This window comes from Trachemys scripta, chromosome 10 (genome assembly GCF_013100865.1).
Source record: "Trachemys scripta elegans isolate TJP31775 chromosome 10, CAS_Tse_1.0, whole genome shotgun sequence".
NCBI classification, from domain to species: Eukaryota; Metazoa; Chordata; order Testudines; family Emydidae; genus Trachemys; species Trachemys scripta.
Genome location: NC_048307.1, coordinates 66,067,286 through 66,091,626, shown reverse-complemented (window position 1 = coordinate 66,091,626; position 24,341 = coordinate 66,067,286). Strand labels below are relative to the sequence as shown.

The window sequence follows — 24,341 nt, the reverse complement described above, 5'->3', positions numbered from 1 at the left end:
TACCATAGCTCCACCTAGGGAGGCAACATAGCACTTCTGTCTACTGCAGAACCAATTCAGCAGCATATGAGGATGCATTAGGGGGTTTGGCAGAGTAATTTGGATGATAGGTACAAATGGCATCTCATAAATGTTGGCATCCTGGTAACGATCCTGGTTACCCAGCACAGACTTTTTTTTAACCTCATCAAGTTTCCATACATCATGTATGTGCACCACTATAGAGAACAAAGTTCTTAGTATATGTTATCACTGACCCTTGATTAAAGGTTGGTTCCAAAAGTCTATTTTGTACTGTAGAATAAAAATACTAACTTAGATTACTTATTCTGGTACATTAGTTTTGAGTAGTCAGATTTGTTCTTTAGTAGATGGTTTGATAGTTTTGGCTCTTATTGCTAAAGTACAAATGAATTTGAAATAACGATGTGTTTTATAAAGCACTTGAACTTGGATAGAATTGAGAACTTCATGGGATGCTCTCTACACATTAATGTCAGGAAAATGTTAGAAATAGTACATAAATATATATCATAGTCCTTGGAACATATCTAATTCTATTCTTTTAGTGGAAAAGACAGGAAAGATTTTAAATTACATGAGCACTAATATTACAGAAAATCATTTTAAGTAAGTTGATTTCAAATAACAGAGGACTGGATCTCTCCACACAGTAAACCTTGTGGGACAGAGCTAAGGGAAAATAAACTCTGCAAGGATCAGCTTGGCCACTTTGTCTTTAATCATGCCATCTGGGAGGGTGAGGTTTGTGTGCACCTGTAGAACTGGTGAGGGGACAGTGTGCATCTACCCGGCTCCACCTATACCTAACACTAGTCCAATCACACGGGGGGAAAAGATATCCATGAAGATCTTGGGGGCACAATCTGATCCAGAATAGTTAATTATTAGTCAGTGATTTAAAATCTTTTTTAAATGTAACTGCAATTATTAATTTTAAAATCTAATTTTATTTGATTAGAGAAGCAAATCTAATAACTGAGAATTTACAATACGTCTCTTCCAAAAGTATGAGTATGAAATTACTTATGGGTCCATATGTTTAAAAGAGCTCATCTCCTATTTAGGCACCTAAATGGCATGGCCACATTTTCAAAAGTGCACGTATCCAGTGGTTCTGATTGAGAGCAGTGGCTGTGAGTATGGAGCAGACACACTGCTTCATACTACAGCAACCTCACATGCAGAATTCCCTTAAAATCAAACAGGTAGGCTAGTCCAGATAGAAAAATGACGTTTCACCTCTCCATGCCAATAATATTTATCATTTTATAATACTTTTTATATTCAATCATTTAACAAACATTGGGCTAGGTAGTTTCCCTCCACAGATAAAGGTGATGATCCGTGTGTGAATGATCCTCTATGCATGGATCAAAGGGAGTACGATCTGGCCTGTTAATTACATTGCAATGATTTTAAATGTTTTTGTTTGATCTTGATCATCTTTCCTTATAAGCTGGCAGTCTTCTTTGCAACATGAACATAGATATTCAGCCTCTTCTGATCCTAGATCTTATACAGATAGTTCAAGGTATCACAATGTCAGCCGAATAGGCAAGGCAAATATCAAAAAGTGCAAATAAAAATGATCAACAAAGTTTAAGAAACATTTGATCTTACTGCTCTTTGTTTGAATTACCTAATCATAAGATCTTTAGAAAAGCCAACTCTGATTCTGGATTTAATTTTAAGCATGTTGGCATATGGTTGCGTTTTAAATCCAGCTTCAATAGAGTAGCTAAACACAATGTTAGTGGGGTTTCATTTTTTGCTTTCAAAACTTGATTAACCTAGGCCTGGTCCGCTCTAGAAACTTTTGCCAGTACAGTAATGTTGGTTAAGGGTGTGATTTTTTTAAAAAAACATTTCTATACTGGCAAATGCCCTATTGTAGATGCAGCTCAAGAGTCTGTAGCGGAAAATTGAGCTTTAACTCCATTGGAAACTGCTTTGAATCTATCTGAGGTTAATGGTGATCATCTAACAGCTGCTTTTTAGTGTAATTATTTGGTGATCTCTGTCCATTTCCTATAGCAGACAAGTACTCGTATAATATTAACTGGCAAATTTGTTGCCAGACTGAAGAGCGAGGGCAAGAATTAAAGTAGAGACACTGAACTATTCATGTGGCAATAGTTTATTGAACTATTGCTTTACGTCTGTGGATAGAGGATTTAAATCTCTAGTGTCATGAGGTTTCATTGTTATTGGCTAGATTTTCTGGACCATTTCCCCAGGTGGTGTAAATTGGTGTAGCTCCATAGAACTCAGTGCTGATTTATACCAACTGAGGATGTAGCCCAATATCCACATCCTTACTATATCTGCTGTAACTCTGGGAATACTATCAAACTTAATTGGCAGGAGTATGTGGCAAAAGATTTTTTACATTTTTGGGTTGTTCCCTGTGAGACTTCATTTGTAAAAATTGCTGCAGGCTGTCATTTTTGTCTGCCATCCAGGGCACATTGGCAAGAGTGTTGTGTACTAGACTTTGTGTCTGGTCATAGAAAAAAACCAATGCAGCTCAGCCAGACCATTTTGTTATTCCTTTAGAATTAAAAGCATATGAAACAGATGCAGCTTAATAAGTTTTTTTTATAAATAACATCAACTTAAATAACTTAGAACAATAAAGTTCAAATATAACTTAAAATAAAGTTTAATGCTGTAACAAGAGAAAAAGCATGAATAACGGTGGAAAAACAATATTAAAAGCCATATGCCCTAACAGGAATTATACAAAAGATAGGTTATGTTACATAAAAAACCTTAAGATGTCTGAATTTTTACTTCGTCGTTATATAAAATGTTATTTTGTGGAAAGTGAGATGAAGTACATTTTTATTTATTCCCTATTCCTATTATTTTACATACACTATTTTGAAACATCTTTTAGAGCAGCATTAGGTATTTGTTCTTGTTAATACATTTGACATTTTGTAGTGGTGCAACCTTAATTTTCCAAACAAGCTTTTTTTAATTGGAATATGACAGTAACAAATTTACAAGATTTAAGGTTTTTTTCTGATCCTAGTTTATGTATAGTTTATCAGTTTCTCTGGGAACTATTTAAAATACTGCTCAATCTCCACGTTTAGTATTTGACTTGATAATCTGACAAATCATTCCAGCAGCCTTAAAGTCCGACATATTTTACATAACATTATCATCTGCTTTATTATTATTATAGCAGCCAAGTTTAATAAGCAGATAGGTTTTTTAAATAAAATATCATCAGATAATCAAGTCATGACTTACTCTTAAGGGTAAATTAATTTAAGAAACTACCCAGTTACTATTACTAACATAATGATTGTACAACTCTTTACAATTTTTTACAACTTTTAGTTACTAAATCTGATTTTGTGTATATTTTCAAATCTTTTTAATGAAGTCTCTTTAAAATAAACATAAATGCGCAAGTCCAGCTTGTTCAGTTTTTCAGTAGTATTCCAGCCTCTCTTGATTACTTGTTCAGTCTTCTTAAAAATAATCTTCCTGCTGGAACTAGTTCTCTATAGATCATATATGATTAGGATATTGCCAAAGGAAGAAAGTGGGATGCTTTGTGTTCTTTCTTTGTTTTTTTACCTTTCATAGGGACACCTTTGTGGTTTAATGTCACAAACATCTCTTTCCCTTTGTTTGTCCAGTTTGCTGAAGCATAAGTATTGTAATGGTTTTCTTCAATCAGTTCTCTGAAGTTGCAGTCCTCATTGCATACTTTCTGTTAAGAGTGAATGATAGCATAGCATAAAATTAGCACTTTTGTTCTTTAAATACACAATGGGCGTGAGGAAGTTGGGGGAAGAACATATACCAAATAATAAATACTATTTGTTATTAAAATACTCAATCAATTACTGAGGTCTCTTCAGTCTTAACTAACATATTTTATGTTTTAGCTTTGAATAGCCTCCCTTAGCAGCTGAAATATTTAACAAGAGGAGGATTTTTACTAAAATAAGATTAGGGATCTAATCTTTAGTTTCTGTTACCAGGCATAAAAATCCACCATTGCCATAGGATAAAGATGCAATCCATTTCTACTTACTAGCAGTAAAGTACACACACTGCACAGATGTTATGTAAAAATCAGCAGAAAATGTACACAAGTATATATTTCCATAGTATAAGTTCTTTGCAGTATTATCAGTACCTTTCCATAGAGTTTTCCAGACTTGTTCATTGCTAGAAAGTATTCACTTTCCACACCTTTGATTGCCACTACTCCAACTGCCACTGTTCTTATTTCCAGAATACCTGCAAAGAAACACATTGACGTCTGTAAACTTTTCATTTGCTTCTTCAGTTTGTCTTAATGATTCTACAATACTTCTGGTTTTATTTAAAATCCTAAACTGGTGAGAGTGGTTATTAAAATAAAAAGTTAATGTAGTTACACATATGTAGTGCAGACAAGAATCGATCATGGTTTTCTCTTTAAAAAATCTCCTATATATGTATACTCACACCCACTCACAACTAACTCTGCATGTCAATTTCTAGTGCTATGTTTCCCACTCACCATATTATTCTAAACTGTACTTGCATTTTTTAAGAATCAGACTGTTTTCTTAAAATTTCTCTGGTTCAGGTTTCCAGTTGAAAGAAATATACATGTTTTAGCCAAGATTCACAGAATTTTTAAAGATCACATTTAAAAGATTTGTGAGAATTTTACCGGTGTCACCTCCTTAAGAAGCATAAACCTTAGAACTTGCAAATGATGGAAAACAGACCACAGAGTCTTAAGGAAGATAAAGTACCTGCTTGACCTTTACAGGCTTTGAAAACTGTCAGGAACTGAAAAGATATCTGCATTTGAAGAGAAATAATCAAAAGCTACAGTACTATCAAAACTTTCTTATTCAAATATCTTTAACCTAGAAAATTTGGAGTTGCCTTAATTTTGTGTTGACTGGTAGATGCTATTAACAAATATCCACAGTTACTAGTGTAACACAAAATACTCTTCGTTGATCAAAAATATGGAATTAAGAGTACACTGTGTAGTTTTCAGATTTAAGTATTTTAATAGTTTAAAGAATACAGTAATTTTGAGTTTGGGCCACACCTTTTCTGATATAAGGCCATCCTCAGAATAGTTGCTACCTAGCTTCCTCTTCTGACTTTCTTTCTACAGAGGGGTCTTTCTAGCTCAGACAATTCCATTCAGAATCCAGTACCTAACCAAAGTGTGCTAGGCAAGAGAGAGAGAGGATTAAGGGTATAACCTTACATCTTTGACAGGCAGCATTTTACCCAAGTTAACCACCTCTTTCCCAAAGTTCATTCTTGATTGATGGTACAGAATCCCCATTCCTATCCACTTATGTATCAGGAATGTGCAGTGGCAGTATTATCCATCATCACTATAGTAATTCAGGAGTGTTAATGTCACATTGTCCTCACCATAGTGTGAGTTTTTCACCTGAAGGATGCAGACCTCCCTCCCAAGCAAGACTTACATTTAATTTTATCTTTGTTTACAAATTTATGCTCATTTTTTGTGAAGTGGGAGGGAGGAGTGTGTGGGCTGTGGTTGTGGTTTTTGGTTTGTTAATTTTTTATAATCTGGTGTCATCTGTGCTACTGTATCTCTCTGTTATATGCCCTTTTCTACATTCTCTTGCCCTTCTACTCTTTACTCTTCCCTTTTGCTTATTTAGTCTGTTGCCTCCTACTCACTTTGCTTCCATGCCATCCCCAGCCTATATACTTTCTTCCTTTTGTTTTTCCTACCACCAGATCTAATGCCTCTTCCCTTACTCTGTGCTTCTCTGTTCTTTTATCTCTTCTCTGATACTTCTCTACTCCACTGTAGAATCTACCAAACTTCAAATAAAATTTTCAAGTTTTTAACAAGTCTCACTCTGCGTGCAAGCATTGCAAAAAGGATTTGAGCCAAATAACTTCAAAGTGAAGCTCACCAAAAATTGTATTAACTTTCACTTTAAATTTCATGGTTGTTGTGAAACCCGAGTGGAGCATTCAAACCAGATGATTGGCCTGCAACTAACCAATTAAATATATGTTTGACATTTCTCAGCTGTGTGGAAAGAAAATGAGTTAAGTATTTATAATGACTTCACAGAACAGAGTAGACATGCCTGAGTAGACTGCTATTGATGGCTAAGATAGTGTACCTGTTGAAAAGCAGGGAGGCAGGCGGGCACAAGCCCGCCCGTGTCTGAAAGCCCCTCCCCCAGCCTAAGGGGAGGAGCTACTGAACCCAGGATTCAAATAATTACTGGGGACAACTGATGAATAACAGGGTCAGGAGTGAGGGTCATAGGTACAAAACCAGGGATCCACAGGCTGTGTCAAAGAGCAGCATACAGTGAGAAATAATATTACTTTTAAAAGGGAAGATGCTAAAATCTGTATTCTAAGAAAATGATACTGTATGGAATTTCTGAATTTGTAATTTTTAGCCCATTATTTCTTAATTTAGTGATGAAATCCACTATTATATTGATTTGTTTTGGGGTTGTTGTTTTTTTGACACATGCCAAACTCATACTTGTATGTTATCTGTCAGCCTTCAAGTAAATTGGGGTATGCCACAGTCTTGCCTGGAATACCGGGAGAATAGTCAAAGAATCAGGAATCAGAATTATAGGACCAAACAAATAATCATAACATCTCTAAATCCTACCCTGGAATGTGTGTGCATGACTCCCATTGAAGACACTGGGAGTTGCATTCAGGTATCCAAGGGCAGAGTTTGGCATTGCTTGTTTGGTTCCTGAATTATGTATAGTTATTGGGGATGCTGAGCCATTTTATACAGCCTACCTTGCCAGAATTGAAGGACTTTGTTGAATAAAACCCTAGCTATTATAATTATACTCTATAAATGTGTAAAAAGATAGTATCAATTGCAGGTTATATTAATAAATTATGTGGTTTTTGCTTCTTATTTCCTGAAAATCCTCTTTTTGTAAATAAAAATCAATTCTTTTACTATGCTTGAGAAAAAAGAGATAAATGAGGGTTCTTATTTTAAAAATATATGAAGCACTCTTTGGCTTATTATTACATGGCTCTCGTAGCTTATATAATAAATAATTAGGATCCTATCTCAGAAATCTTTCACCCTCTGATCCACAGAGACTGTGGAATGCCAGGAACATTATTAAGTCTTTGAATGTCACTTTTTTGAAGATGTTCTGCTCCTGTGTGATGGTGCCCTAGATGGTAGACTTTACATGCACTATCTAATATTACATCACAAGGTGTTGGGAAGAATAAAGTATCTTTATTGCCAGTAGAAGACTGTGATAAGTGATTTTCCCAAAGCCACAGAGGGAGTTAGTGTCAGAGTAGGACTGGATCTCAGGAGTTCCTGATTCTCAGTCCTATGCTCAGAACACGCATCCCTCTCAAGATTAACTCACATATAATGTAACAGAGTGCTCTCCCTTTAAGAGCTAGGAGGGCAAGGAGTTGTCAGCCCTGTTCTGGATGGAAGTCCAGCAAGTGGGTGTTGGGAATCAGCTGACCCAACTGGACAGCATCCAGTGATTGGGTCTGATTCCAGGCTACATGATATAAATGAAAGCCCAAGGTGCATGAAGGAGCCTGCAAACAAAAGAGAGCTGAGAGTACGCTCTCCTGTGGCTAGAACAGAATGCTGTAAGAGGACAAGCAGGCCCTATCTATGGCTACAGGAGGCTAGAGGGCCCTCACAATCTCAGTTGAGACGAGGACTATAGCTTTTGTTGTTGGTTCATGTTTCCTTTTGCTAGATATTGCCTGTTCTAAGAGTATGTCGACACTGCAACTGGGAGTGTGCTTCCCAGCTTGAGTAGACAGACCTGTGTTAGCTCTGCTCAACCTAGCATGCTAAAAGCAGCAGAGTAGCCAGGGGGAGCACAGGCAGGGGCTTGCGCTAGCTGCCCAAGTGTATAGCCAAGGTGGCCAGGCAGGTTTGTATTCGGCTGGTTAGCCCAAGCTGCTGCCTGTGCTACCCCTGGTTATGCTGCTACTTTTCGCCCACTAGATTTAGCAGAGCTAGCATTTGTCTGTCTACTTGAGCTGGGAAGCTCTCTCCCAGCTGCAGTGTAGAGAGGTACCCTTAGTCAAACAATGTGTGATACTACATACCAATCATCTGATGGATGCAATGCTTAATTTGTGCCAGGGCTCAGCCCTGACACATCGAGGCTTGGCAGTTCATAGCTCTGAACTTGCTGCATCAGTTATGGATGTAGAACAATTGCTTGAGCCACGGCACCTCGTTCATTACAAATTAAGCACTGGATGGATGGCAGTGTGTGTGTCATAGGTGTTACAGGAATTACATAATGAGCAAATACTCAACTGTGAGTTGCAGTAGATTGAGTGCTTAATCCAGCATAATATATCCACAGAAAACTGAACTAGTCAGCAGAAAAACTGGCTAACTGTAGATACCATACTTTAAACTCCCCCAATCCTTCTACTTCCCCCTAAAACAAACACACTCTTGCAGTGAGCAAAAATCAGATGTCACAAAAAATCTACTGCCAGCTAGGAAAAAGAAAACCATATTGCATTGCTATATCATCAGATCTCTCTATCAGGGGAGAATAGTATATGGGTGTGCCATTTTAAGAATAATTATGGATAACCCAGAAAAAACTTTACAGATATTTTACCATTAGGATTTCAATTGCCCTCACCACATATTAAATAACTAACCTTTGTTTGGTTTGACAAAGAAGGTGAGTTGTCCCCCTTTAATTGCAAGGGTGACTTTTCCACCTGTTCAGAGGAAAGGGGTCATTGCCCTAAAGCCCGCTCCTGCCCCCAAGATTACCTGTTCCACATAAAAAGTAGGGAGCAGTCAGACAGACCAGGTCAGCAAACATCTTGCCCTCTCTCCCACAGGTGATCCGATGGGGTCCAGACCTCTTTTACCTGAAGCAGGTGAACAGCACCCAACCTCACACTCATGTAAGTAGTTAAAATACTCATGTTCTGTTGCTGTCATTATCCTAGATGGTTCTTTCTCAGGGGGGCTGGGAAGGAATTTTTCCCTCACCACCAGATTGGGTTAGACAAGATGTGGATTTGTTTTTTTGTTTTTTGTTTTTTCTGCGGGGGGGGGGAGGGTGGCCTTCCCTACTGCAGGTTATAGGTCTATTAAGTTATGAAATGAAATGGGCATTACGCTATACTGTCACAATTCATCATGTAAGCTTGTGGCAAATGTCCTGTGCAGATATTCTGCGGGGAATGGACATGGTGATCAGATAAAATGGACTGGTAAAGGATTTAAAGGAGGTATTCTTTAAAGAATCAGAGAAGGGGGGTTTGGGACTCCTACAGCTGGTATGGTGAGGAGTCAACCCCCACCACTCCTTTATAGCCCCCCTTAACTCTCATACAGAGCAGTGGGTTGGCTGGGAACAGGATATGGGTAAGGGGGAAGGCTGATGGCAGCCCCACAAGTATTTGGAAAGAATTATGGAATTACCTGCACTGTAAAATTTTATCTGATGGTTAGTCCCAGATATTTAAGAATAGAGTTGTGGTCTAATTAAAGCACATCCAGTGTCTCCTGTCCTCCTGGCGTAGCCGGACAATGCCTGGATGGTTTGACATGGCCCATTAGGGTGTGTTATAAACATACAGCTAATGGTAGCATAAAATCCCTCTTTACCCTGTAAAGGGTTAATTCCTCTTACCTGTAAAGGGTTAAGAAGCTCAGATAACCTGGTTGGCACCTGACCAAAAGGACCAATAAGGGGAGAAGATACTTTCAAATCTGTGGGGGAAGGTTTTTGTTTGTGTCTTTGTTTTGTTCTCTTCGAGTCAGCAAGGAACCAGGGCAGGAAAAATACATCTCCTTAAGCATATCTGGACTAAGCATCTAGTATTGCAGAAATAGTAAGTAATAGCAAAGAAATGTGTTAGGTTATCTTTTGTTTTAGCTTGTGAATTTTCCCTGTGCTAAGAGGGAGGTTCATCCCTGCTTTTGTAACTTTAAAGTTTTCCCTAGAGGGGAAATCCTCTGTGTTTTTGAATCTTTTGTTATTCTATAAAGTACTTACCATCCCGATTTTACAGAGGTGATTCTTTTGCCTTTTCTTTAATTAAAATTCTTCTGTTAAGAACCCAATTGATTGTTCATTGTTCTTAAGATCCAAGGGTTTGGGTCTGTGTTCACCTGTACCAATTGGTAAGGATATTATTCTCAAGCCTTCCCCAGGAAAGGAGGTGCAGGGCTTGGGGGAATATTTTGGGGGAATAGGACTCCAAGTGGTCCTTTCCCTGATTCTTTGTCTAAATCACTTGGTGGTGGCAGCATATTGTTCAAGAACAAGGTGGAACTTGTGCCTTGGGAAAGTTTTAACCTAAGTTGGTAAAAATAAGCTTAGGGGGTCTTTCATGCAGGTCCCCACATCTGTACCCCAGAGTTCAGAGTGGGGAAGGAACCCTGACAGGGTGTGAAACTGTGATGGCCTCAAATGTTTTTGGATGCTTTAAGGTCTTGGACAGTAGCTCAAAAGACACAGGATAGCTCTGTAAAAACTATCCTTTGACAATCAAGAAGGGTAGCAGTCCTATACCACATAAAATAAACTGCTCATTATTTTCTTGAAATCAAACAATTTAAAAATAATCTAAAATGTTTTTCTCTTTTTCAACAAATAGAACCTTAAAGCCTCCAGTCAGTAAATCATCCCTGTTCAGAAAAGTGCTTAATAACGTGCTTAGTCTCATTGAAGTCAATAAGGCTTGTCAGTGTTTTCTTACATAGGGAGGGATTTAAGCATGTTCTTAAGTGCTTTCCTGATTAGGAGCCCAAAAATGTAAGGATTAGTTCTGCATACAGTAACTACTGGATGAAACTTACAAAAGTGCTCAGCATTGGCCTAACTCTGCTCCCATTGAAATGAATGCGAGTTTACCATTGACTTTAGTTGGAGCAGTTAGGTCCGTGCAGAACATTTTTAAAAATCATATTATTTTCTTATAAGCAGAGTCACTTTGTAGTACTCTACTTAGAACAAAGTATATGTGCAATAGTAACAGTTTGCAGGTTTGAGTCCAGAATTCTTACATTAGGAAAGAACTTACAACTTTAGTCTATCCCCCTAGAGGCCATTACTTGAATTTCAAGTGATATTGATTCCACAATAGTGGAAGTAGATTTCATTCCAATGGTTGATTTTACCATCTAACACTTTTGTATTATTTAAATTCATTTTTTAAATTCAATTTAAAATTTCTGAGCAAGGTTCTGGGTAATGATTTGGGTAGCTTTGATAAAAACGTTTTGCTTTTCATATCTTACAGGCATTTATAAATGTTTCACCAGGTATATACTGGCAAGAAATAGAAAAGAGTCTAATGACGTCTATCATTATGTCATTAGATACTCTTAATAGAAATATACACCTATGACATTGTTTCAACTATTAGAGAATAAATTATAAACAAAATATTGACACCTTTATATATAATGTATTGATAATGATATAAATACAATATGCACATACTTTGCATAATATACCCATATGTTACGTTTATATACACCACATCCACATAACCATAAACAAATATGCACACACTGTATTCTTGTATGTTAATAGAACATTGATATGCCACTATATATAAATGTGGACTTAAAAATAATATAATATATGATGGACTTAAAAATTGAAAATATTTTAAAATAATTCAATATATTAGGTTACAAATTTTAACAAAGTTTTCAAAATGTAACTTATATAAAACATATATACTTGGTCAATTTTGTCACTAATTCAATATGAATGTTTTTAATTTAACAATGAGGTTAAAATATGTCTCCCTGCATATGGCAATGATTTTAATACCTTGACAAAAATCACAAGCATAGCAAAACGTTTTCACATGCAAGTAACTATTAGGATCATAAATTTAGCATCTGTCAAATTATTCCAGCCTTGGTGTAGTGGAGTTTTAATATGAATCTGGAATCTGCAGTATATGCAGTAAGTACATTAACTGCATGGATGCAGGGTGTGTATTACATATTTTCACATGCGGAGAACATCTTCATTTCATCTTCCATGCTTAGTCTCCATCCAAAGGTGAACATTTTTGCTAATTTTAAATAAAATTCCTTCCAGAGTTTTTGTGTTATGTCCATGTTCAAGAAAACAAACACCTTTCTCTCTCTAAAATGTTGCCATATTTCTTTTCAACATGGATAGATCAAAAATGGCTAAATTTGAAACTTGACATGGAAACATTCCTCATTGAGGAGTAGCTTATATCCATGACTGAGTTAAAACAAGACTGGTTGAAAAATGAACAAAATTGTTAATATCTGAAAATGACATATTCAGCTTTTGAAGAACAGATTTTCAGTCAAGGTGAAATTCTGATAATGAGCACATACCCTTAGTGTCAACCATAGGCGAGTGTCCCCGGAGGAGCAGACTCTTTGGCTGTCTCTGGGTATCTGGACTACAACTTCAACGTGGCCAATAAAGCGGGATTTGGGCTGGAGTAGTAATGTGGTCACAGCTCTTCCCTGATATATATGTGTATATGGCAGTGGAATTATGTAGTAGGTGGACCAACTGGACAATGGCTTGTATCCAGCAGGTCTTTCCTCTTGCCTTTTGTCATAAATCTAAGAATCTGCAGTTATAGAGATACAGTGGCCCTTTCTGAATTCTTTGAAAGATGTTCATGCTTCAGTTGTTTGTTGTTAGTGGGGCTGGGCAGAAAACAAGAAATCTGTTTAGCAGAAAAATACTAAATTTGGTTTCAGTCTAATACAAAACAAAACCAAGAATTCTAAATGTTTAATGAAAAAATGAGAAAGAGAGCCCCAGAATAGCCAAGTGGTGAGTGCACTCACCTGGAATGTGGAGACCCAGATTAAAGTCATTGCTCCAAACCAAACAGAGCAGGGACTTGGATCCGGGTTTCCTGTGTCTAACATGAGGGCCCTATCCACTGGGCTGGTGGCTATTCTGCAGTGCAGCAGTATGTCTGTCTCTCTCTCTTTCTCTCTCTCTCTCTCTTTCTCATTTTTTCCACCCTTGACCTGAGAAGCCTTTCCTGATAAAAGTGTTGTTTAGACAAATACTTTTCTGCAAAAAGTTTAGGTTTCAACAAAATGTCATTTTCTATCTTAAAAAAATGTTTTGGTGAAATATTCCTGACCAACTCTAGTTATTAGTAATTTAGTTATGACTGGTGTTATGCTACTACATGCTTTCCTAAGGAAACTAGGAGACATCAGTCAACCAGGTTTCTGAGTGGAATATTTCTTATCCTGTTTTTCTTATTTCATTTTTCCTTCCCCCTTTCTTTTTCCTTTTTCTTTCTTCAATAAGGATGATAATATGGAACATATGCATAAAGGCAGTATGGCTGATGGAAATGAGTATCTAGAAATGGAAATTACCACATCTGAAGTGGGGAAAAAACCTTTAAAGAGCTTAATGCGCTCAAATCGTGGGGACCGGATAACTTCTGTCCCAGATACTGAAAGACTGGCACAAGATATTGCTAGTCTGGTAGCAAGTATTTTTAATAAATCTATCTGTTTGAGGGGTACTACAATGTGACTGGAGAATAACTAATGTACCTATATTTAACAAAGGCAGAAAAAGTGACCTGAACAATTACAAACCTGTTAGTCTGACTTCAGAAGTAGACATGGCTTTAGAACAAATTGTGAAGGAAAGACTAAATTAAATTCATAGAGGTGAATGGTAAAGGACATGTAACACAACATGGGTTTACTAAAGGTAGAACCCAGTTTCCTTCTTTGAGAAAATAACTGACTTTTTTATATACGTGAAGTGCAGTAGATCTAATTTACTTGGACATCAGAGTAGTATTTGATATGGTGCCACATGGGAAATTATTTGTTAAATTAGGAAAAGCTGGGGATTGGTACAAGAGCTGTAAGATGGATAAGGAATTGGCTAAAGGGGACAAGGCAATGAGTTATGCTGGACTGGAGGGAGGCTACTAGTGGAGTTCCTCAAAGATCAGTCTTGGGACCAATCTTTCTAAATATTTGCATTAATGACTGTGGCTCATAAAGTAGGAGTGTGCTGATGAAGTTTGCTGATAATACAAAGTTGGGAAGCATCGTCAGTACAGAGAAGGTACAGAATATTATACAGGAAGAGCTGGATGACCTTGCAGATGGGAGTGAAAGAAATTAAATGAAATTCAGTAATACAAAGTGCAAGGTTAAGCACTTAGTGTCTAATAAGAAGAATTTCTGCTACAAGCTAGGGGCTTACGAGTTGGAAGTGACAGAGGAGGAGAGAGACTTGTGTGTGTGGGTCACTCACTATGAACCACCAACGTTATGCAGCCGTGAAAAAGGCAAATGTGATCCTAGGGTGTATCAGGCAAGGAATTTCCAGCAAAGGTAATGAAGTATTAATGCCATTGTACAACTCTGGTTACCTATATTCAAGAAAGATGATTTTAAACTGGAACAGATGCAGAAAAGAGCAAGTAGAATGATCAAGGGATGAAAGGTCTATCTTATGAGGGGAGACTGGACGAGCTTGGCTTGTTTAGTCTAGCAAAAAGAAGGCTGAGGGGATATGATTGCTGTCTATAAATACAATAGGAGGGGAGGTAAATACCAGGGGGGTGAAGTGCTATTTAAGCTAAACGACAATGTTGGTGCAAGAACAAATGGATATAAATTGGCCATGAACAAATTCAGGATGGAAATTAGAAGACAGTTTCTAACCATCAGAGGGGTGAAGTTCTGGAACTGCCTCCCCAATAGGAGTTCTGGGAGCAAACAACTTAATTAGTGTTAAGAGTAAATTGGACAAATTTATTACCTCAACTGTATGTGGAGACAGGAAGGAATTTCCCCCCAGTTCAGACTGGCAGTAACTTTGTTGAGTTTTTGCCTTTTTCTGCAGCATGTGGGTATGGGATACTTGCCAGGATTATGTGGGTATATCTCACTTAATCATTTCCCTGCCATTGTGGGGGCCTTGGGCACCAGTGTGTCTTGGTCTCTCCTATTCTCTGTCTGTGGTACATAATAGTCTAATCTCCTGTGGGCTGTGATACTTTGGTCTAAAGTTGGTTGTTAGGTGTAGTGTGTGGGTGGTAGGTGGTTCTGGTGGCCTGTGATATACAGGAGATGATCCGATAGACCCTTTGACTTCGAACTCTTTCTGAAATTCAAAAAACTACATTCATGTTTTGACTGGATTGAGCAAGGCCATTGCTTGCTTTCCTTCCAAGTGCCATAAAAGTCTCAATTTTCTGAATTATAGGAAGTTGGGAAGGCACAGGACTTTTGCGCCTTAGGGGTTTGCATGATTAAGGTCGATAACAAAACAGCAATATTATGTCATGAAGGGAGACAGTATGAAGAACCATCAAACAACCTTGGTTACTCAAACTCCCTCACTGATGCTGAAGAAAATTCCCTGTATCCATTCTAGTGTATGTTTGATGACTAGTTTACCTTAGGAAGCTGAGAAGAGTCTCTGTTCATTTCAGGGTCCCTCTGCGCAAAAAAGCAGCAAAGGTGAACTTCTTTCTATCTGGGTTTTTAATCTCACATGTGAACTCCCATTAGCTGGTTTGCCTGAAGGAAGGGGATCAATACAAGCAGACAGTGGGGAAAAAAGGGGCAGTAGTGGCAACTCAACATATAAAAGTTGTAGATTGTTTTAAACCAGTGGTTCTCAAACTGGGGCCGCCACTTGTGTAGGAAAAGCCCCTGGCAGGCCGGGCCGATTTGTTTACCTGTCCTATCTGCAGGTCTGGCCGATCGCGGCTCCCACTGGCCGCGGTTTCGCTGATCCAGGCCAATGAGAGGTGCTGGAAGCAGCGCGGGCCGAGGTACGTACTAGGCCGCTGCTTCCAGCAACTCCCATTGGCCTACAGCAGCGAACCACGGCCAGTGGGAGCCATGATCGGCCAGACCTGCGGACAGGGCAGGTAAACAAACCAGCCCGGCCCGCCAGGGGCTTTCCCTACACAAGCAGCGGCCCCAGTTTGAGAACCACTGTTTTAAACATTAAGGGTGAAATTCTGGCCCCACTGAATTAAATGGCAAAACTACCATTGACTTCAATAGGACCAGAATTTAACTTTGAGTTGTGGAAGCAAGGAATGCTTGCTCAGTAGGAAATGCGGGACAATAATAAAATGCACTGAATTCTCTGCTTTAAAATCATAGGAAACTTTGAAATTACCAGTCTGACTCAGACCTGGAATCAGTTTTTTGAAACTGCTGAAGAAGGGAGAAATCTGAAAACCTAGGTCAGAGCATGGTTTTGCTATAAATGTTCTTAGAACAATATTGATCCATTTCAGAATAATCCAAACATTGAGATCCAGTAGTTCTTAGCATAGAATCTATGTTAAATAAATTAAAAATAATCTAATCTATTATGGCTATCCTTGATCAATGTGCACTCTTAATCTACATGGTTGGTGAGCAAAAGGCAACCAAAGTCATATGTGTTGCCATGTGTATGAGGCCAACAGTCAGAGCCAATGTGGAAAGTAGAAAACAATGAACTGCATTCAAGACGTGGAAAAAAATATTCACCATGAATTAGTGAAAACACACAGCAAGAAAACCTTAAGAAGTCAACAAGGTTAAAACAACTCCACAAGACTAAAACACCTACAAACCACAAAACAGATGCTGGCATTACTGTAAAGTACAGCTGTTCCATGAGCAGAGCATAGGTTTGTGTAGTGAATGTGTTTTTTGCAGCTTGGATTCTCATATACAACTTCCCACCACAAATATGGAGGCACAGGTGCACCTACCCATAACATTCCATTGAAGCAACTCTGCGAAAGAAGCTTCTGGCGTTACTATCTCTGCTATAAACAACCAGAAAAGTCGATAGGAACTCCTTATGTCTCACCTTTACTAGACAGCAGCTCAATATACTTCCTCTACTTCAGAGAAGTGTTTCTTTGGCCTACCATGTAGGAAACATTTTTCCACGCCACCACCAATTAGGTTTGCGCATGTGTAAAAATAATTACATGTACTTAACTCTGCCTCGTACTGAGCAGTTGTTAGTCTCTATGCTTGCATCCGTACTCACAAATGACCAGGATAAAAAAGGAGCAGTCCCCAGGTGGAATATATAAATGTATGAGGAAACACGTACCAAACTGTAATCTCCAACATGATGATGAGGTGTTTAACAACCAGTATTATTACTATTACCTGTTTTACAATAGCACCAGCAGAGATAAGTGCTCCATTGTGCTGAGAATTGCACAGACACAGGATGAAAGAAGGGCATGCAAAAAATAAGCAGAATTATTAGAGTTGTCGATGGTAAAGGTTAGTTTGGTTCCTTTTTGTTGTGTGCTTCTGAGGGTGTGGATGGGAGTTTTGTTGATTTTTGTATATCTTACAGATTGGGGATAAAGGGAGAGGCATGAAGGGATGATTTAATAGGCTCAAGGAAGCAGGAAAGACAAAGGAATAGGAAGAGTGAAATTGAAGTGACAGAAACAGAGATGAGGATAGGGAAAGAGCAGAATAGGGAAGGAATATGGCAGCTGAGGGACTGTGAAGGATGGGGTGGAGGCAGTCAAAACAAGCAGTCAGTCAGCAAACAGAAAATGTCCAAAACCTTAATTGAAGGCAGCAGAGTGTGAGGACCTCTCCTGTGTCCTGGGAGCTATGAAGAGGTGCTTGGTTACCTGCTCCTGTTGGGGCAGTCTCCAATTTCTACGACTGGCTCTGCCCCTGTTTTCCCTCCCCAAAGCTCATGTGGTTGGGGAAGAGGGGCTTGCATGAGACCTAATGCCTCTGGTAGAACCCCTAAAATCCCAATTAAGTTTGAGTCCAAAGGAATTAGGGGTTGGAACATGTTTCCTCCTTATTCCTGCTAGAAGGCAGGGATTACTTCTTGGCAGTAAAAAGTCCTCTTATTAGTTTTTCTGTGCTCCATATTCTGCTCATCATTTTTTATCTTGGACTTACACATTCTGGCACATTTTCCTGCACTGTGCAGGATCAATTATTTTATTTCTCTGTGATCAGCTTACTAGCCAAGATGCTGAGAACATGACTCTTTCCTGACACTTTTCTACTTTGGAGGATGAGAATGTGACGCCAACCGTTCCTTGCTGTTTCTAAGAACTGTCAGCTAAACCATCAGAACAGCCTAATTTTTGGCATCCAACCAGACCTAACCTACTTCAAAACACCTTTCCCACTAGCTTTCCTTCTGACTTCTCCTTAGCCCCAAGAAGCCTATATGACCAATAGTCTTTTATTGGCCATCAGTGTATGCAAAGTGGGTGCCCTCTGACAAGAATGCGCAGGGAGCAATGGGAAAAGATTCTTAAGTGTAGGTTTTGTACTGTGGAAGCCCTATGCATATGGATCCATTTCCAAACACTCCAACATCATCTGGTGTTTTTGCAAATAGCTCTCTCCTCCTAATGTCTCTGTGGATACTGCTCTCCCACAGGGCCGGCTCCAGGAACCAGTTGAGCAAGCTGGTGCTTGGGGCGGCAGATTGTTCGAGGCGGCATTCTGCCCAATCCTAGGGCGGCACGGCCGCTTTTTTGTTGTTGTTGTTGTTCCGCTCCAGCCTCCCTGTAGGTGGCGGCGGCGCAGAGAACCAGAGCGCCCTGCAGGACAGTCCTCTTCCTTCCCTCCCTGCCAACCGGAGCAGAGCCCTCGTGGCAGGGGGTAGCGCAGCGGGAGGGGCCGCATGGCAGTGCCCCTGCTATAGCCCTGGCCGCCCCCTTCTCTCTCTCTCTCTCTCTCTCTCTCCCGCCTGCTCCCGCTCCCTCCCCTCCCCAGCCGGGGTCCCCCTGCACCCACACTCCAGTTTTTTTTTTGTTTTGTTTTTTTTTCTCTGCTGGCCCCCCCCCCCCCCCTTTTTTTTTTTTTTGCTTGGGGCGGCCAAAAAGCCAGAGCCGGCCCTGCTCTCCCAGAATGAAAGCCCCACTCACAAATACCATTGTTTCTGTAGCCGTTGCCGCAGGAGGGTTTTGGCATCAGAAACATTTTCCAGCAGAGCACCTACCATTGATTTTTCCCTCAGTTGTTCCTCTAGATTGGCATATGTGTATGTTATGAGAAGACGTTTACAGATAAAGAATGAAACCTGTATCACAGTGGCTGTGAGTCTGCTTTGTTCCCCTTTTAAAACTGCCTTTAAATGTTGGAAAGAAAGGGAAAGGAATAGAGGAGGTATAGTTCCTTAGGAAAGGCAGACAAAGACAAAATTCACCATAGGATCTATTTCTTATGCCTTGTAAGCACTTTCCCTTTAAAACTGATGTTCGTTCATTTTTAACACCTCTAAAGTGTATTTTAAACAAATTCTAAATGTTTCATAATGGCAGAATTTTCTTCCATCTCTACATATGAAAACATCTTTTTTTTTAACCTTCTGCACATGATATATCACATTTGATCCGTATATCAAAATCACCAATTATGAAAGCAGAAAGTTTGCTGATTTTTATGAAGACAGGAACTGGTATTGACAAAAAAAAGCATTTGTAGGGAACTTGTAAATAAAACATCTAGTGAGCACTGCCCTTAAGTAAATTGTGTTGGATCTCAAATTGGTAAAGATGGGACAGGAAAGACTTGGGTGGCGAATAAGTGAAATAAAAATTAAACTGTTTTTAACTGCGGCTAACTTGTGTTTCTAATTAATTAATTTGGGAATGCATGTTTACGAGTTCAAATGACCTTTAAGATAATTCAAGGCCAAGGAAAAAAAACCCTCTATTTTTTGCTTACGACAGAGTTTAAATGTAGTTTATGCTATTTGCTCTTTTATTCTGAAGATTTAATAAGTTAATGTTTGTGCTTTTTAAAGCATTAATAGCAATCAAGAAAGTACAAATTAAAAGAGGTTCAATTGTATATACTTTTGGAAATGTTTAACATAAACTTTATTGATGTTAACTTGTGCATGCTTGCATTATATGAGACAGCACAGTAAATACATTCATTAACTGGCTAATTAAATGTGAAGAGTCTTTCTAGAAGACTATATCAGTATTTATATGCTGAAAGTAGTTGCATACTTTAATGGAACTGATTTGTAGATCAGTTTTAAGAAGTACCACCTTTGACACAACTATATATAGATAAACTCAAAATAATACTGTATCATTTTAGTTGTGATTATTTTTTATTAATTGTATGCCTCTTTAAAGTCTCTATTTTTAAGTAGAGCTTTTTGTGAGATTGTCTTTTTCAAACGGAATGGAGTGGAATACAAATTAACATAAAAAGTATTCATCTAAAAGATGTATCAGATTGAACTCTTTTCCTTTCTTGTTATTGAATTAAATTCTCTTTTATCATATTACTGTTCACAGAGTTAAGAATTTCAGTTTATATTCCGAACCGGCTTCAGCAAAACAATTGAAGGTTTGTACCAGCAGGTACCATACAGAACTGACTGTAGTGAACTCTGTAATTTCACACAGAGATTTAAAAAATCAACATATTTTACACAAAGAAAAATAAATTGCTTGTACTTACCTGGAATATACTATATATGCATTTTTAATAAATTTCTAGTTGCTTCTATTTACACTTCCTAAGCAGTATTCAAATGGCAACAGAAAACAACTGACACATCAGACATATTCCAGCTGATTCTCATATCCACTATTTCTTTTCTTCTCTAAATATAACCCTTCACCTTTGCTTCTTCCTTTGATTCAATGGCACTGGAGTCTGGATTTCATGATATGACATACAAATGAAAAAATCATTTATTGTAGGAGCCAGCGCAAAGGGACAAAAAAGCTTTGAGTCTGAATTTGTCTAGCTTCAGTTTCCCACCATTAGATATTGTTATGCCATTGCCTTTTTAGATTAAAGAGTTTTTGCTATCAGAATTTCTCTTCCAGTTTAGGTACATATCTACCATGATCAAGTTACCTCTTAATCTGCTCTTTGATAAACTGAATAGAATGAGTTACTTAAATCTTTCCCTATAAGGATGAATTTTCACACCTTGAATCATTGGTATTGCTATTTTCTGAACCCTTCCAATTTTTCAACATTCTTTTAAAAGTGTGGACACCAGAACTGGACAAAGTATTCCAGTAAAGGTCTCACTAAGAAGTAATACCACCTTCCTGCCTCTATTCAATATTTCCTAACCATCATATTCTCAGTCTTGATCACAGTATTGTTCTGAGACCCGATGTTCAGTTACTTATCCACCACAACTCCAAGTCTTCTATGGAGTACTGCTCTCAGTCTTCTATCCATTAAGTGTGCCCTACATTCTTTTTCACTAGATGTGGGACCTTGAATATGTCAGTAGTAAAACACATGTTGTTCAAGGGAGCCCAGCCACAAGCAATCCAAATTGCTCTGTAAAAATGACTTCCCTAATCATTAGAGAGATAAGGTGGGTGGGGTAATCTTTTATTGGACCAACTTGTGCAGATGAGAGAGAAGTTTGAGCTTACACAGAACTCTTTTTCAGGTGTACCTCACCCACCTTATCTCTCTAATATCCTGGGACCGACATGGCTACAACACTTCCTTAATCATTATTTACCACTCCATCAAATTTTGTGTCACTTGCAAACTTTCCCAGCAATGATTTCCTATTTTTTTCCAGATCGTTGATAAAGATAGTGAATAGCACTGGGCTAAGAACTCTTTTCTACAGAACACCATTAGAAGCACCCTCAATGGATGATGATTATGATGGTTTACTGTTACTTCTTGAGATCTATCCATTAGCCAATTCTTAATTTATTTAGTATGTGCTTTTGTACAGTACTATTTTAAATCAGATTATGCAGTACCAAGTCAAATGGTTTATAAAAGTCTAAATAAATGTCAACATAGTTATTTACCTTTATCAGCCAAACTTGTACTCTCAGAAAAAAATCTAAATTTGTTTGACAAGATCTATTTTCCATAAAACCCTATTTATTAGCATTAATTATGCTACTGTCCTTAAATTCTTTACTGATTGCATCCCATGTCAGCCTTTCTATGGTTTTATCAGGATCAATTGGTTAAGCAACCTAAGAGGCTAATTGACCTATATTGATAGTTTCGTTATCATGAGTGTTTTGTCAAGGAGTTCTATGTGCAGATGTTACTTTAGTATGGAAATTCAGTTGAGAGTATTTGGCACATTTGCTGTTCTTGTGGTAAATTGAGAAATAGCTTTGTTAAGAATACATATTAAGAAAGAGGCATTGTGTTGTGGTGAGGATTATTCACTCCATAATGCTGCTCCACAAAAGTAAAAAATTAAAGAAGTTTATGCAAGGCCTTCTTGGTTAAAGTAAACCAATTACATGCATTTGAATAATGTTTGCTTACCTAATTAATTCCAAGTTAAATTTCTACATGGTTTGGGAACTGGCGGTCTCCAAAAATCAACAGAGGTGCTTTTGATGACATTCTCTAGATATTCTCTTTTGGGGATTGGAGGCAGTATGTTTTCAGTCAAATGTCCTCAAATTGTGGAACTCACTTTCTCTGATGCTTTACCAGAGCCCATATTTACTACTATTCAGAGTATAATGCAAGACATCTCTTTGGTTAAGCATATGATAGACTATAGTTATCATTCACTGAGGCAGTATGGAGAGGGGAACTATGGTATCTTTTATGGTCAGTTTAAATGTATGAGATGCTCCATTTAATCTAAGAAATGCATTGGGCACAAACAATGGCAGTGGTGTATAAAAATACCAGTTAAAAAACAAAAGTGCACCAAAGTGGAAGTTATTCAGTTTAAAATTTCCTTATTTGACATTTTATCTATGGATTTCTCCACTTCTGCTTGTTTGTAATACTTAAACAGTTTAATTACAATTTCTAGATGGAACAAGTTAATGACCAAGTGTTGTGTTGGTGTGCAACAATTTATGGATAAGATGGTTGTGAAATTTGAGCCACTCAAGACTAATCAGAAAGAAACTACTTACTAGTTAGCTGCTTTGGAGATGATACAAAGAGGATAAGGATGAAATTAAAACTGAATTTATGAAGGAAATCAAGACTAAAATTGAGAACGGAGTTGGCTGAAAAGATAACATGCAAATGAGTATATTAATGAGAATCCAGGGACAAAATTAGTTAGAGCCATTGATCTGGAAAGTTCTGGAAGATGCCTATCTGAGATACTGACCTTTCGGAACTTAATTATGGTTATTGCTGCCCTATAAATACCTAAGACAGACAGTTTCAAGGCTGCAGTTTGTTTTAGCTGTTCCCACCAAGAATGAAGCTCCCTAGGAATGTCTCTAGGAATGATTTGAAACTGATCCAGCAAGCTGCTGAGCCTCTCTCAGAGTTGCTGAAAACTGCTCCACTCCAGTCAATTGGTGTGAAAGACCCTTGGTACTTTTCAGGAGGCATGCAGACTCTTGCAGGATCAGGTCCTTGAAAACAGTTGTTTGTGATCAAAATAAGATTATAAAGGCTGCCAAGAATTTAAGTATCAGAGGGGTAGCCGTGTTAATCTGAATCTGTAAAAAGCAACAGAGGGTCCTGTGGCACCTTTAAGACTAACAGAAGTATTGGAGCATAAGGTTTCGTGGGTGAATGCCCACTTCATCAGATGCAAGAATTTAATGACTCCAGCATTAAACTGTTATTTCCCTGATGACTTGCCCCCATAAGTATCATGTAATGCATCATGCCAAGAGGCTTTTCATACAGAACTGCTTTATTCAGTTGCTAACATACATCTTCCCATTTTCTGATTCCATGACTTCAATTCTTGCTACTCTGTGTCAAACTTAAAATGACAAGACCTCTTTCAGAGTGCCAGTTTTTGAGCTTATTATGAACACCACATCTATATTAGCCAAAAGATGATGATAGTTTGATGGAGAAATTAAATGTTGACTAAGATAACTTGAACTCAAATATGTACTCCTTTTTCCAGTTGGCTAAGGATAGTTTTTGCTGGCCAGGTCTATGCAGAACATTTTTTCTGAAGACTGAGAAAGAAGAACTTTGCATCCAGTTTCTCCTGTTCCTGATGTCATAATCTGCATGTGCTTTCAGAGTCACATATGCTTACCTTTGTGACAAAAGTAAAGTTTTAATATTTTTTACTCCGGTTAGCCCTGTAGTTCCTACACAGCTATGAAAAAGTAAGATGGATTTCATTCTTTTATTCTGAATTATCAATAAATTAGAACTTTAAATGAATCTGTTACACCTCTACAGAACCATGTCAAAGCTAAATTGCACAGGTATCAGAAGCTTAGTACATTCATCTGGAAATCAGTGAGAGACCAACAAAATCCTACAAGACTTTTTGACTGTTACTATTCAGAGTAATTTTAGGAAGTGTCTACCAGTA

At 38.1% G+C, this 24,341-nt stretch overlaps 1 protein-coding gene across 2 annotated transcripts in view; it reads right to left on the bottom strand.

Annotated features, from left to right (window-relative positions):
• Window positions 1-968: 968 nt before the first annotated feature.
• FGF7 (fibroblast growth factor 7) overlaps window positions 969-24,341 on the bottom strand; it is a 58,830-nt gene continuing 35,457 nt past the window's right edge. For both annotated transcript variants that reach the window (XM_034784165.1, XM_034784164.1), the window contains exons 3-4: window positions 4,187-4,290; window positions 969-3,754 (exon numbers count right to left, since the gene is read on the bottom strand). In XM_034784165.1, the coding sequence (XP_034640056.1) occupies window positions 3,560-3,754; window positions 4,187-4,290 (299 nt within the window). In that variant the 3' untranslated portion in view covers window positions 969-3,559. The remainder of the gene's footprint in view (window positions 3,755-4,186; window positions 4,291-24,341) is intronic.